This window comes from Aotus nancymaae, unplaced genomic scaffold (genome assembly GCF_030222135.1).
Source record: "Aotus nancymaae isolate 86718 unplaced genomic scaffold, 86718_ANA_hifiasm-v0.15.2.pri h1tg000014l, whole genome shotgun sequence".
NCBI lineage: Eukaryota > Metazoa > Chordata > Mammalia > Primates > Aotidae > Aotus > Aotus nancymaae.
The window spans coordinates 107,404,147-107,418,580 of NW_026988425.1; the positions used below are offsets into that span (position 1 = coordinate 107,404,147).

General features: G+C 35.7%; 1 protein-coding gene across 5 annotated transcripts in view; it reads right to left on the minus strand.

The window, feature by feature from the left end:
• Nucleotides 1-1,950: 1,950 nt before the first annotated feature.
• The window catches only part of TRIM36 (tripartite motif containing 36), a 55,065-nt gene continuing 42,581 nt past the window's right edge, over nucleotides 1,951-14,434 (minus strand). For all 5 annotated transcript variants that reach the window (XM_012438725.2, XM_012438723.2, XM_012438722.2 and 2 more), the window contains 4 exons: nucleotides 14,081-14,205; nucleotides 10,312-10,602; nucleotides 7,129-7,426; nucleotides 1,951-4,000 (listed from right to left, as the gene is read on the minus strand). In XM_012438725.2, the coding sequence (XP_012294148.1) occupies nucleotides 3,649-4,000; nucleotides 7,129-7,426; nucleotides 10,312-10,602; nucleotides 14,081-14,205 (1,066 nt within the window). In that variant the 3' untranslated portion in view covers nucleotides 1,951-3,648. The remainder of the gene's footprint in view (nucleotides 4,001-7,128; nucleotides 7,427-10,311; nucleotides 10,603-14,080; nucleotides 14,206-14,434) is intronic.

Consider the following 14,434-nt stretch of genomic DNA (forward strand, 5'->3'; position numbering starts at 1 on the left):
AAGCTGGTACCCATGGAATATTACTCAGTGCTAAAAAGAAATGAGCTGTCAAGCTGTAGGGCTGAGGGCCCTACAGGATCGTGGGGCATCCCTTATGCTGTGCTGAGGCGCAGGATCCAAAAAATAAAGAGACAGGACACAGAACTACAAGGAAAATGCAGCTGGGCTTAAGGGGGCCACACCACCTATAAGCAGAGTCAGGCAAGGCCCTGAATGTCCAGAAGTGTGAGTATTTGTGTATAAGTTAGTGAGTATTTATGTATAGGTTAGGGGGCAGGGCAGTGCGTGAAATCATCTTTAAGGATAGTGGTAGGGTCGTGAGTAATAAAACAAGGGGTCCACCCCCATTAGGTCACCTAGGCTAGGAGGTGGACAGTGTGCAGCAAGGGGTCCATTCCCATTAGGTCATCGAGGCAAGGAAGTGGGCCGTGTGCAGTAAGGGGTCCACCCCCATTAGGTCACTGAGGCATGGAGGTGGGCCATGTGCAGTGAAGAGGGTGCAGTGTGCAATACCTGTATCTATGAGCAAACTACTTCTAAGAAGACTTATGGGGGGATGCTTTAAGTCACACAGTAGTGACAGAGCTGACAGGGTTACTGCCACCTGCTGGCAGCTTCCAATGAGTTCTATAGGAAGATGCTTTTTGAGCAGCACAGTAACAAGAGCTGATAAAGTTCACAGTCACCAAGGTGAGATTGCCAGTCTGAGGGCAGCCTTCCACAAAAACTGGAGCAAGGCCCTACAACTCCTTTATCAAGAGGAGTGGCTCTTGCCCCAAGCCTGCCATACAGTGAGTATCTTTATGATACTGAATGCTGCGGCTTGGGCCATGGATTCTTGGCCTGGAATAACTGTTTTTCCCTTAAATTATGCTCTGCACTGTGTCTGCTCTAGGCATTCCTCTGATTATAAGCTGCTTCTTAATTCATGCTCTGTACTGTGTCTACTCTAGGCATTCCTCCAATTATGAACTTAAGATACAATTATATGTATATATGTGTATATATATATGTGTGTGTGTGTGTGTGTAGGGAAATAGTCTTTAGGCACTCATACTATGAACTATTATATGATTATATATAGAGGGCAATAACTTAGTAACACTATAAACTGAGATAATCTTCAAGCCCTAATTCTATAAACTAATATATGATTATACATAGAGGATTATATAAAAGGAAATAACTGAGTAGTAACACTATAAACTGAGATATTCTTCAGGCCTTAATTGTGCCAGTGTTTTGCTTAGCTCTCCTTCCTCGGTGCCTATATGGGGGGTTACCCACATCAAGCCACAAAAGACACAGAATTTAAACGCTTATTACTACATGAAAGAATCTGATATGATTTGGCTCTGTGTGCCCACTGAAATCTCATGTTGAATTGTAATCCCCAGTGTTGCGGGAGGGACCTGGTGGGAGGTGACTGGATCATGGTGGGTGGATTTCCCCCATGCTGTTCTCCAGACAGTGAATTATCACAAGATCTGGTTGTTTAAAAGTGTGTAGCACTTCCCCCCTTTGCTCTCTCTCTACTGCTCCCATGTGAAGATGCTTGCTTCCCCTTCACTCTTCTGCCATGATTGTAAGTTCCCTGAGGTCTCCCAGTCAGGCTCCCAGTACAGCCTGTGGAACTATGAGTCAAAGAGTATGAATGTGAACTAAAGGACCACTCATCTGGTCAAAACCTGATCTATTATGGATCAGAGAAGAAATATTAAACAATTTAATATATGAAACAATTGAAGTTTTATGTTAAGCTTTTCTAATAATCACTTCCAAAGAAATTAAGCTAATAAATGTTCAAAATGATTTTATATAAATCTTTAGCTCTGAGCTAATATGTCTAGCTAATCATCTCTGCATAAACAGTTTGTTTCAACTTTTCATGTAAACATAGCAAAAATTCCTGGAATGCAGATTTGAATAACTACACTTGAATTCTTTTTAATTTTTTATTAAAAATGAAAGAAACACAGCTAAACAATTTATTTACAATTGTACAATGTTTGAAACGGCTATCCTATTCCTGTTAAAGCTTCATATTTAAAAATGTCTACATGATATGTGCTTGTACAAGGCTTGAGTATCAAACTTAACCACAAATGTCACTGTAGCAGCTTTATTGCACAATGATCCACATAACACTGCATTATTTGCTTAGTTTAGCCTACATCATAAAGTGCTATTCATATATGGGAAAGTAACAGCCTGTTAAACAATGAAATTCTCCATGATATTTTCTACTTGAGTTGAGGGTAAAAAGCTAATTTAATGCTACCAGCCTGAGTAACAGATTTCCATTAAAAATATAACAACAACAACCAAAAACAAAAAGAAACAACAACAAAAAAACAGGCCTAAAAGTTTTGGTTACTCTGTTAAAACATGTCAAAAGCATTCCATAAATGATTACTGCTACAAGGCATAACAGTAGTTTCAATAAAAACCACCTACCTGAAAGAACGCCTTTCAAAAACAAGACACACAGTTTAGATAGAATATAATTCCTCGAATTTAAAGACATTTTAAAGGGTACACAGTCATTGTGATCTTAGTTATCATTTCTAAGTAAATTTGCATTTTTACTGGCTTGTATTAGAAATGCTTATTAGCAGTGAGAAACAGAAAATGCTACAAAGGGAACAATGTTATAAAAATTTATATGTAATGCTACTAAATATATAATAAACTTTTCAAACATGTAAATATAAACCAGGAAAACCTGACAGGTAATAATTGTGCCAACACTGAAAAGCACAAAACGCAATAAGGGGGTAAAAGAATAAATATGACTTTAATATCAGTCCATCTTTACCAATATATCTGAAAAATAATTATTTGACATAAGAACAAATATTTTCACAGAATAAGAAAAATTGAAGATAAATTTCTCTGAAAAAAAGGATATAAAGTGAGAAGCTTAATGTGTTAGCTGAGAACTCTGTGTCTTCTGCAAAAGAAACCATGCTTACTACTCATGCCGGTAAACGAGTGTTACAGCTAAGGAGACTCTTAAAAATGTCCTTAACAATACAGTTTGTGATCTTAACAAAACAGTAGTATTCCTTTTCCAGGTAATATACTTTTAATAGTCACACACTTTAAAATACATAATTTTCCACTTAAATATGCTACCATTTTTTGGCGTTTTTCTTTTTATCTATCTAGAACTTTGTTTTCCTATTAAAAAGAAATGCAAGACACACTGCTTAATACTAATTCCTATCCATAAGGCATTTTTAAAATATCTTCTTTTAGGACATAAACATGATATTAAAAAAAAAAAATCAAACACAAGAGAAGCATAATAAATACTTTTGTATCCCCCCATAAGGAAAGTGTCAGCAACACCAGCTGACATAAATAAATTAGATATCCTGTGCATAAAGAAAAAGACAATCCAGTTGCAAAGTTAACCATTTCAGTATTAACTTGGAAAGAATGTCTTCACTTCATCATCTGTGAAAGGCAGAACAATGACACGAAAGACACAGGCTGTTTAGGTTTTCTGTATTTCAAGATGAATCATACACAAACACAAGTGTGGTGACAGAACACTCAGTGATATGTAATTAGTTACAAAGGTTAATGCTAAGGCATTGCTTTGCTCACAGTTTTTATCCTGAGTCACATCAGATGTTTCAACTACATGTTCTCTTGGTATTCCAGATATTTTGCTGTGATGGGTTCTTCAAGCTGAATTCCTCCACTGCCCATTAATGCAAATGCTGGATACAGTGTATGTGAACAGTCCACTTGGCGCTCATAAAGGCATTTCATGTGATCCATATCATAGAAACTTACTTTTCCTTTATCATAGTCAAGGAAAATCCCAATACATGTTGGCATAGGAAGAACTCTATTTTCAGGGTCATTAGAAGTAGGTGACTTGGGTATAAAAAATTTCTTCATGCCTATAGTAACCAAGGTAAAGGGTTGTGAAGAATCAAAACAGGCATCCTCGCTTCCACTGTCATGCCCACTGTCTTGCTCATATCTGAAACATAATATACAAAGCATCTGTATCTTCAACCACAGGTCTAAGTATCTTCAAAACATTTTCACAGGGTAATATTTATTGATGTAAAGTTAAAATAATCTTCACACCAAAAGCTTTCTATTAAAATGAAATCAAAAACATAAAAGTAACATATTGCCATTTATAATTATACCACAGACTCAGCCCCAAATTCCATCATTAAACACTGTTTTAACTTAGTTACATACACAAGGGTAACCCTAGAAAATCATTAATAATTTTGGCCTTCCAAAGAGTGAGGGAGCAGGCAGTGAAGGAACTGGTCAAACGTTAAATTTTTATAGCACACAATCATATACAGTCATGCACCACATAACAATTCAGTTAACAACAGACCTCATATACAACAGTGGTTCCATAAGATTATGATGAAACTAAAATATTTTAGCCAGACAGAGCGGCACATGCCTGTAATCCCAGCACTTTGGGAGGCTAAGGCAGGTGGACCACTTGAGGCCAGGAGTTCAAAACCAACCTGGCCAACATGGCAAAACCCCGTCTCTACTAAAAATACAAAAATCAGCCAGGCATAGTGGTGCACACCTGTAGTCCCAGCTACTTGGGAGGCTGAAACACAAGAATCACTTGAACCCAGGAAGCGGAGGTTACAGTGGACTCAGATTGCGCCACTGCACTCCAGTCTGGGCGACAAAGCGAGGCACTGTCTCGAATAAATAAAATAATTACTACTGCTTATTGATGTGGTAGCCACTGTAAGGCTACTCGTTAGGTTACCTGTAAGTTACCTGTAAGGCTACCTGTTACATGTTTGTGGTGATACTGGTGCACACAAACCTGTGCTGCCAGTGTATAAAAGTACAATTACACACAATTCTGCACATTATGTAATACCTGATAATAAGTGACTGTTACTGGTTTATGTATTTATTATACGATGTTTTTATTATTATTATAGATTTACTCCTTCTATTTATTTAAAAAAATTTTAACTGTACAACAGCCTTAGGCAGGCCCTTTAGGAGGCTTTCCAGCAGGGAGCACTGTTATCCGAGGAAATGACAGCTCTATGCATGTTACTGCCCCTGAAGACCTTCCAGTGGGGCAAGACGTGGAAGTGGAAGATAGTGATATTGATTATCTTGACCCTAGATGGACTATTGTGTTTGTCTTCATTTTTAACAAAAAGTTAAAAATTAAAAATTTAGAAGAAAAAACTTACAGAATAAGGGTATAAAAGTTTTTTTTATAGATGTACAATGTGTTTGTGTTTTGAACTAAGTGTTCTTACAAAAGAGTTAAAAAGTTTTAAAAAAAACTCAAAGTTTATAAAGTAAAGCTAAAGTAAATTTATTTAAAAATATGTTTAAATAAACTTAGTGTAGCTTAAGTGTACAGTGTGTTTATAAAGTTTATGGTATTGTACAACAATGTCCTAGGCCTTCAAATTCCCTCACTGATGCACCCAAAGAACTTCCAGTCCTGTAAGCGCCATTCATGTTAAGTGCCCTATAAAAGTATACAATTCATCTTTTATCACATATTTTTATTATACCTTTTCTATGTTTAGATACACAAATACCGTTGCATTAAAATTGCCTACAGTATTCATTACAGTACATGCTCTTCAGGTTTGTATTCTAGGACCAAAAGACAATTCCATATAGCCTAAGTGTGTAGCAGACTATTCCACCTAAGTTTGTGTAAGAACACTCTATGGCTGGGCATGGTGGCTCATGCCTGTAATCCCAGCACTTTGGGAGGCTGAGGTGGGCAGATCACGAGGTCAAGAGATCAAGACCATCCTGGCCAACATTGGTGAAACCCCGTCTCTACTAAAAATACAAAAATTAGCCAGGCGTGGTGGTACACACCTGTGGTCCCAGCTACTCAGGAGGCTGAGGCAGAAGAATAGCTTGAACCCATGAGGCAGAGGTTGCAGTGAGCTGAGATTGCGCCACTGCACTCCAGCCTGGCAACAGAGCAAGACTCCATCTCAAAAAAAAGAACACTATGATGTTCTTGCAACAATGAAATCACCTAGCAATACATTTCTCAGAACATATTCCTGTTGCTAAGCTAACACATGACTGTATAAGGAAATACAAAAACAAGATGTGTGCCCTAATCCAAGGAATGACCAGGCTAAGTAAAATAAATGAGCACTGTAAAACAATACAAGAGAAAAAAGCTTGTTTAATTCTCCTCCTAAGAACTCTATTTCCTGTTTGGGATTTCTACATGGATCTATGAAGCAAACAACGATTATGACGCCTTTTCCCCGTTATCATAAAACAATAAAAACTTACAGAAAATTTTGATACATGTTCCCTCCTTTTTTCAATATGCATATGTTGCTTTTCATATATTTTGGATAATACTGCATCAACAATGTTTATTAGGTTTTTCCATTTCTAGTATCTCTCATGTTATGAACTTTTTAAACATTAATACTAATATTCTATCAAGTGGACATGCCAGTATGTTTTACTGTTACAATTTTCAGTATTATATAAATTTCTCATCTTTCTGCAAAAAGCTTTTCCTATCATTCAGATTAATTTGGGATACTGTTCACGTAAGTGGTCAAAAATTATTTTTCAAAGCTAGTTGACCTTATTCCATTTAAAAGAACTAAACTGTACAATCTTCATTAGTCAATCTCTTAACAAACTGGAAGTCTTTGTTGTGGAAATATGTCTACTATGACCCAATTCTAAAAAGGACTTATGGGAAAGTTTAAAGAAACTGTGTCCCATAAGAAAAGAACAACTTAATGGTGAAATATAACAATTAGAGGCATTGTGTTATATATATGGGTAATTTTTATCACATAATTTAGGTAACATGTAAAAGACTTTCAAAATTTAAAACCATGAAGCTATATCATAATCAAGAGATATCCAAAACAGATTTATTTTCTCATGATATTAAAAAGTAACTGCTAACTCTCTTTATTCAATGTGTGATTACAAAAACACCTGGCTCCTTTTCTCAATCAAACTACAGCCAAAATACTTAAATTTAAGAAATAAGAAGTATATACTCCAAATGTAATAGAGCCAAATCCATTTTCAGGCTTACTTTTAAAAACAATTATCAAGTTCTAGATCAATACAAAAACCTACCTTGGACTAACTGCATCCCGAGGAGAACGGAGCCATTCTTGTAGTTTATCGCTAGAAGCAACTCCCACTTTTACCAGGTATGAATATGGTTCCACACGGAAGGCCCAGAAGTGTTTTCCTTTTGTAATGCCAGTATCTCCAATGATGTAGTCTAAGCTTGTGTAATAACCCACTTGGATGCGTTCCGCAGCAAGCAGAAGATTATATCCAGCTCTACTCTCTACACGGTCTCTCTTCAAGTTCAGCAGGAGGTGTTCATTATTATAGCCACATTTTTCATCAAAGAGGAAGCTGAAAACTAAATAGAGCTTAAAATTAATATCAGTCTAAAAATTATCATTGCTGTAACTTGTTAAATCTGATAGGTTTTCTTACAGAAATTACCAAAAAGAGGCAGGAACAGGGAAGGTGGTGTCACACTACCCCGGACAACTATAACAAACCAAAACCCAACTTGGCAATATATCTTACCCAGTATATTTTCTATACCTAAAAATCTTCAGAAATCTCAAAAAGCAGATGAAAACATTTCAAATATATGTGAAAATTTATAAATACAGCTCTTTGGAATAGAGATAGCAAATCTATCATAGGTATTTCACACTACTGAATTTGTTCTTTTATCTTTATTAAAGATAAATAATAAAGACTTGTATATTTTCATAAATATCTCTATATTTTCTTATTGTAAGTTTTGTTAATTTGGGATATTTTAGCTATTTTAATAAAGCTTTTTCTTTCTCAACCAACATGGCAGACATAAGAAACATGGGACAGTGTATTTAAAAAAAAAAAAAAAAATCCCAGCTTTTGGGTTGAGGGAGACCTGGGTTTGAATCCCTGCTCATACATTTAACTAGAGTTTGATTCAAACTTTAATTTCTTCATCTACAGAATGGAGATAACACCACTCCCATAAGTCTATATCAACTCAAATATATTAAGCATAAAATTGGCTGCTAGCCAATGGGGAAACAACCCAAAAGTCTATCAAAAGATGAAAATGTGGTAAATACATAAAATGGAAAATTATTCAGTCTTAAAAAGGAAAGACATTCAGATGCTACAGCATGGATAAATCTTGAAATAAGCCAGCCGTAAAAGGACAGATATTGCACTATTCCAGTTATATGAGATACCTAGAATAGGCAAATTGATAGAGACAGAAATTGGAATCAAGGTTACCAGTCTCTGGGGAGAGGCAGAAGGGGGTTAACTGTTTAATGGGTACAAAGTTTCAGTTTAGAATAATGAAAGTTAAGGAGATACAAGTGGTGATAATTGAACAATACTGTAAATGTACTTAATGCCAATGAGCTGTATACTTAAAAATTGTTTGTTAAGATGATATATTTTATCTTTACTTCACAATTTTATAAATGACCTCCAAGCATGGTAGTGCACACCTTTAGTCCTAGCTACATGGAAGGCAGGAGTTTGAGGCTGGCCTAGGCAACACAGTGAGACCCACCTCTCTCCCTCTCTCCCTCTCTCACTATATATTTTTTATATCTATCTATATATCTATATATAGATATAGATATATATATGCATGTATTTTTTTTCTTTTATTTTTTAACAGGCTATTAGCAGCTGGGCATGGTGGCTCACGCCTATAATTTCAGCACTTTGGGAGGCTGAGGTGAGTACATCACTTGAGGTCAGGAGTTTGAGACCAGCCTGGCCAACACGGTGAAACCTGGCTCTACTAAAAATACAAAAATTAGCCAGGCATGCTGGCCCACATACATAATCCCAGCTACTACTCAGGAGGCTAACGCAGGAGAATTGCTTGAACCCAGGAGACAGAGGTTACAGTGAGCTGAGATGATGCCACTGCACTCCAGCCTGGGTGACAGAGCCAAACTCCACTTCCAAAAAGAGGCTGCTAGCAAACTATAGCCATTAACCAAATGTGAGCCAACTATTCTTCCTGCTAATGCCTATTTTCCCGGCATGACTATTTGTGCTTCCTCTCAATCTCAAAAGTCTCCCAGTCTGCACAATAAATTTAAAAGGTCACCCTAGTCATGTATCTTCTCTCAGAAAAAGGAAGACAACCCTTAGCACTTCCTCTCCGCCTTCCCCCTTCCACTACGTGATTGAAAACAGCATTCTGTGCAGGTTTGTTTTTCTTCCACTTTCAGTCAAAAAGACTAGAAAAGGAAGCAGAAATAGCATAAACCATAAAATATTTACTTAATACTTGTAAATTTATCCCAAAACTCTATTGGATTTTATTAAAATTCAAGAAATACAATTTTAGCCAACTTCGTATGTCTGTATTCCAATTTTTTAAAAGCCACAATGTGCATGAAAACAAATTGTGCTTTTCTATTTTGAGCAAAAAAGGAAAAGTCAGAGTGCAGAAAATATGGGTATATAAGCCACTAAAAAGAGGCAGGGAGCAGTGGATCTAAAATACAATAAAAGGTATGTCTAAGGCAGAAACTGAAAGGGGAAAACGTTTTCCTCCTAACCAGGCTGAGCGCAACTTTGCTTCTAAATATCCCTTGTTCATGGATATATCATAGTGAGCATTAACAAAACTTTAAAGTCATTCTCACTCTATAAAAATCTTTCGGTGCTCTATATGTAGTATCAGTGGATTTTTTACTTGGAAAGGGAGGGAACGGTGACGGCATGAGGAGTTTTTAGCGCAGGAGGAAAAGCTATTAATGTAGTTCTAATAAATGGCTTCCATCCCTATTAGCTGAGAATTGCCAAGTTAAATTTAAAAAATCCAGACAAATCAGAATTAGATTAAATCAAAATTATATTTTAGGATATTATACCAATAATTTTTTAAAAAAATACCTACCTAGATCCTGTGTTTTAGAGATTTCCATAAACTTAGCAAAACTATAGAATTATATACTTAAAACTTTTAAGGTAGCATTTATGCTATTTTAATCCCAACTTAATAGCTCTGCTCACCCAAATTTCTTCCATGTTTGTCTCTATCTGACATCAGTTAAAACCTAATCCTGTTCTCAGCCTAGAAGGTAAAAATTCAAGTATTCAGTTAATTTCTAAATCCCAGCTGGAACAGAAGCTACTTCTCCAGAGTCTTAAAAACAAGAGCTGGTTTCAATGCAAGTCTACATGGAGATATTGTCTAGTCTACTTTATCAAGGTCTCTTGCAACTCTATGATTTTTTTTATTCCTGATATTCACCATACCTGGAGCTGGAGGAGTATGAAGAATTAATTCTCTGCTGCAAGGACTACAGATTGAACCCTTGTAAGCTCTTACTCTGAAAGCATAAGCACTACTGTTTTCCAGGTCTTGAATTATTTTACTTGTTCCACACACTTCAACCTCATTCCATGACAACATTTCATCATCTCTGTTGATCTTCCGATATTCAAGAACATAGCTATCAGCTTTATCCTTTTCTGGATGGTGCCAATTTATCAACGCATTATTATAAACTTTGCTCTGTTCCTCATTGATCTCTGGCACATCTATGCCTGAAAGAATTATGAAATAGAAAACAATGTTAAAATATTGATATTTTAAAACCTGTGTTTTTCCTCAATAAAAATGATATATAAGCAATATTTAATGATTTCTATACTGTCCAATAATTTTCTAAATTTATAATACACAAAACTTAAATGTATTAAATATTTTCATATATTTTATATTTAAAAGGTATATTTATATTTGTAACTGAAAGGAGAAAGAAGAATGAAAAAGACAAAAACTGACTCAAAACCACAAGTAAATTTTTTTTAACCACATGCCTTCTACCTACTGAATAATAACCCAGGACTTGAAATTTTTTATCTATGTCCTCCCATAAGCAAACTATTATTTTATTTTTTTTATTTTACTTTAAGTTCTGGGGTATATATGCAGATCTTGCAGGTTTGTTACATAGATATACACGTCATGGTGGTTTGCTGCCTCCATCCCCCTGTAAACTACATTAGGTATTTCTCCTAATGTTATCCCTCCCCAACCTCCCCACCCCTGCTTTCCCTTCCCAGCCCCTCCCACCCCCCAACAGACCCCAGTGTGTGATGTTCCCCTCCCCATGTCCATGTGATCTCATTGTTCAACACCCATCCATGAGTGAGAACATGTGGTGTTTAGTTGTCCTTGTGTCAGTGTGCTGAGAATGGTTTCTCTGTTCATATCCTTCACCCACTTTTTGGTGGGGTTGTTTTTTTCTTATATTTTTTTTGCTGGTTCACTCTAATGATTATTTCTTTTGCTGTGCAGAAGCTCTTACAAAGTATTATTTTAATATTTTAAAATCTAAGTCTGGTAAGAATATCAAACTCTCAATGAATACATTCTTTTTTTTGAGACAGAGTTTCTCTTTGTTGCCCACTGGAGTGCAGTGGAATGATCTCGGCTCACAGCAACCTCTGCCTCCCAGGTTCAAGTGATTCTCCTGCCTCAGTCTCCCAAGTAGCTGGGATTACAGGCACGTGCCACCATGCCTGGCTAATTTTTTTGTATTTTTAGTAGAGATGGGGTTTCACCATGTTAGCCAGGATGGTCTACATCTCCTGATCTTGCGATCCGCCTGCCTCAGCCTCCCAAAGTGCTGGGATTACAGGCATGAGACACCGCACCTGGCCTCTCAATGAATATTATATCACTTCTTTCCATATTCATTTTATTCTGTAGAGTTGCAAAGCAAATTATTTTTTCTGAATATTACATATATTTTTGGGTTTCTGTCCGAGAAACTCACATACACATGCCCAACAAAATTCTGACAAGGATGTGCGATACAGTATTGCTTATAAAATAAAAAAAAGTCTCTTAGTAGGAAAATGATTTATTTAATTATGAAATACTGCAAAGTTAAAATATAGCTTTAAACCAAAATTTCCTATATTAACAAATATTTGTTAATTTTCTAAAAAGAAAATTTACAAAAATCAGAAACTTAAAAATACATATTAAAAGATTTTAAGTAACTCAAAAGTAATTACTATGACCTTTTTGTATAGATCCTGCCAGTGTTTTCCCCCTCAATGGTACACTACTACATGGATATATCAACGTTTAACTGTTTATTTTTGGAAACAGGTTTCTGGTTAGTCACTAAAAGTAAAATGATGAAAAGCTAAATCTTTGTTCCTTTCTATAGAGCAATTCCCAAGCTTAACTGCTGGAATCATATGGTAAGAACAATAAGCTATAAAAGCTACACACACATATTTATGTCAAATCACAGAGAAGGACATGAAATAAGAAGCAGAAGTCTCTCTCTTCTCCTTATTCCCCAATGTATAAGCATGTGTGTGTATGCTGCATTTATACAAATGAATGTTACACAGCCATAACGAGATCTGGAAAGTCATCCCAAATAATTTTAAAATTTTTTTAAAAATTTACAAAATAACACGAATAGTATGACCCCTATCCCATACCCCTTTTCTGTCTTTTTTTGAAACTTGGCTTAATAAAAAGAAAAAGGTACGTGTAGCAAAAAGTGAGGGGAAGATCCATCAGCCAGAAGCTAGGTGACGACTATCCCATTCTCATCCATACATTTCAGTGATTCCTTCCTATACACTGGTATAACCCAGGATGACCCACCCTCAACCTCACCTTTCCAGCAACCATTTTGGGATTCACAGGGAGGAAGGACCTAGGACTCTGAAGTAAGCATATATGTATATATATATATATATATTATAATATGTATATAAACTATTTGAATATACATTTTGGAAAAAGAGTATAGTGTATGAAATACAATCAGCATTTTAAGTGATGACAAATATATATTTGAAAAGATAAGAGAGTCATAATAAGTATCAGATTCAGGTATAGATTTGAAAAGGAGGTCACAGTAATCCTTCAGAGTTTTAAACTTTTAACAAGACAAATTTCCTTTTATTAATGTACAAATCTACAAATCTGTATCTATAAAGTATGTATACTATAATTACTTTGTAAGTATTGTGATTGTTCACCATCACTAGAAGAGAAATCTTAGGGAGAGGAATTAGGTAAGAAAAGAAGAAAAAAAGACAAGGAAGACCTCCCTGCTAGGGGGTAGCAAAATACAAACACAAGCAAGTGTTATGGGCTGCACTACATCCTCCCCCAGTCCCCCACACCCCACCTCTCTCCCCTAGAAATTCACAAGTTGAAGTCCTAACTCCCAGTACACACCTCAGAATGTGACTGTGCTTCAAAATTGGGTCTTTAAAGAGGAAATTAAATTAAAATCAAGTCATTAGAGTGGGCCCTATTCTAATATCACTGGTGTCCTTATAAAAAAGAGGAGATTAGATCACACACACACAAAGGGTGGACCATGTGAAGACACAGGGAGAAGACAGCCATTTATCAACCAAGAAGAGGGGCTTCAGAAGAAACCAATCCTGCCATCACCTTGATCTCTGACTTCTAGTCTCCAGAACTGTAAGAAAATGAATTTGTTTAAGCCACTCAGTCTATGGTACTTTGTTATTGCAGCCCAAGCAAACTAATATAGCAATGTAAACAGCCTGCAGATTCTATGTCTAGGTTTCTGTCCGAGAAACTCACATACACATGCCCAACAAAATTCTGACAAGGATGTGCGATACAGTATTGTTTATAAAATAAAAAAAAGTCTCTTAGTAGGAAAATGATTTATTTAATTATGAAATACTGCAAAGTTAAAATATAGCTTTAAACCAAAATTTCCTATATTAACAAATATTTGTTAATTTTCTAAAAAGAAAATTTACAAAAAGGATACAGCATAATGCTATTTATACAATGTTTAAACATTGTTTAATGGAATATAGTTTTTATGCATAAAAACATAGTTATAAAAACATAAATAGGGTATGATCTCAGGATGCTACGGTGGTCCTGGGCAAGTGAGATGCCGCTTTATAATGTCAAACTTAGGAGAACTTGTGTTTTCTTCAACACAATACAAATTCAGACAAAAAGAATGAGGATTTTGTCTTCATTAAGACTTACCACTAGAGAAAAAAGACAATTCTCCAAGAATTTCTGTTTGTTTAGAGGTATTAACAACATAGTCTTCAAAAGAAGTCTGAGCGGCAGGTCTAAAGCTCTTCAAAGATTCTGTGGCTTTCTGTATTCTGCAGACAGATATTTTATATAAAAATGATTATTTAAGATGGCAAATCAGACTAAATATCTACAGCAACATGATTAACAGGAGAAAACCCACACTTCACTCAAAATTGAAGTTAAGAATGAAGCAAGACGTACCTCACATTAACAGTATTAAGAACCACTCAGAGCTAATGTGAGAGTACACAGCAGCATTTAATGACATTGCTCAAGAGGTTCTAAAGCTAGAAGTAA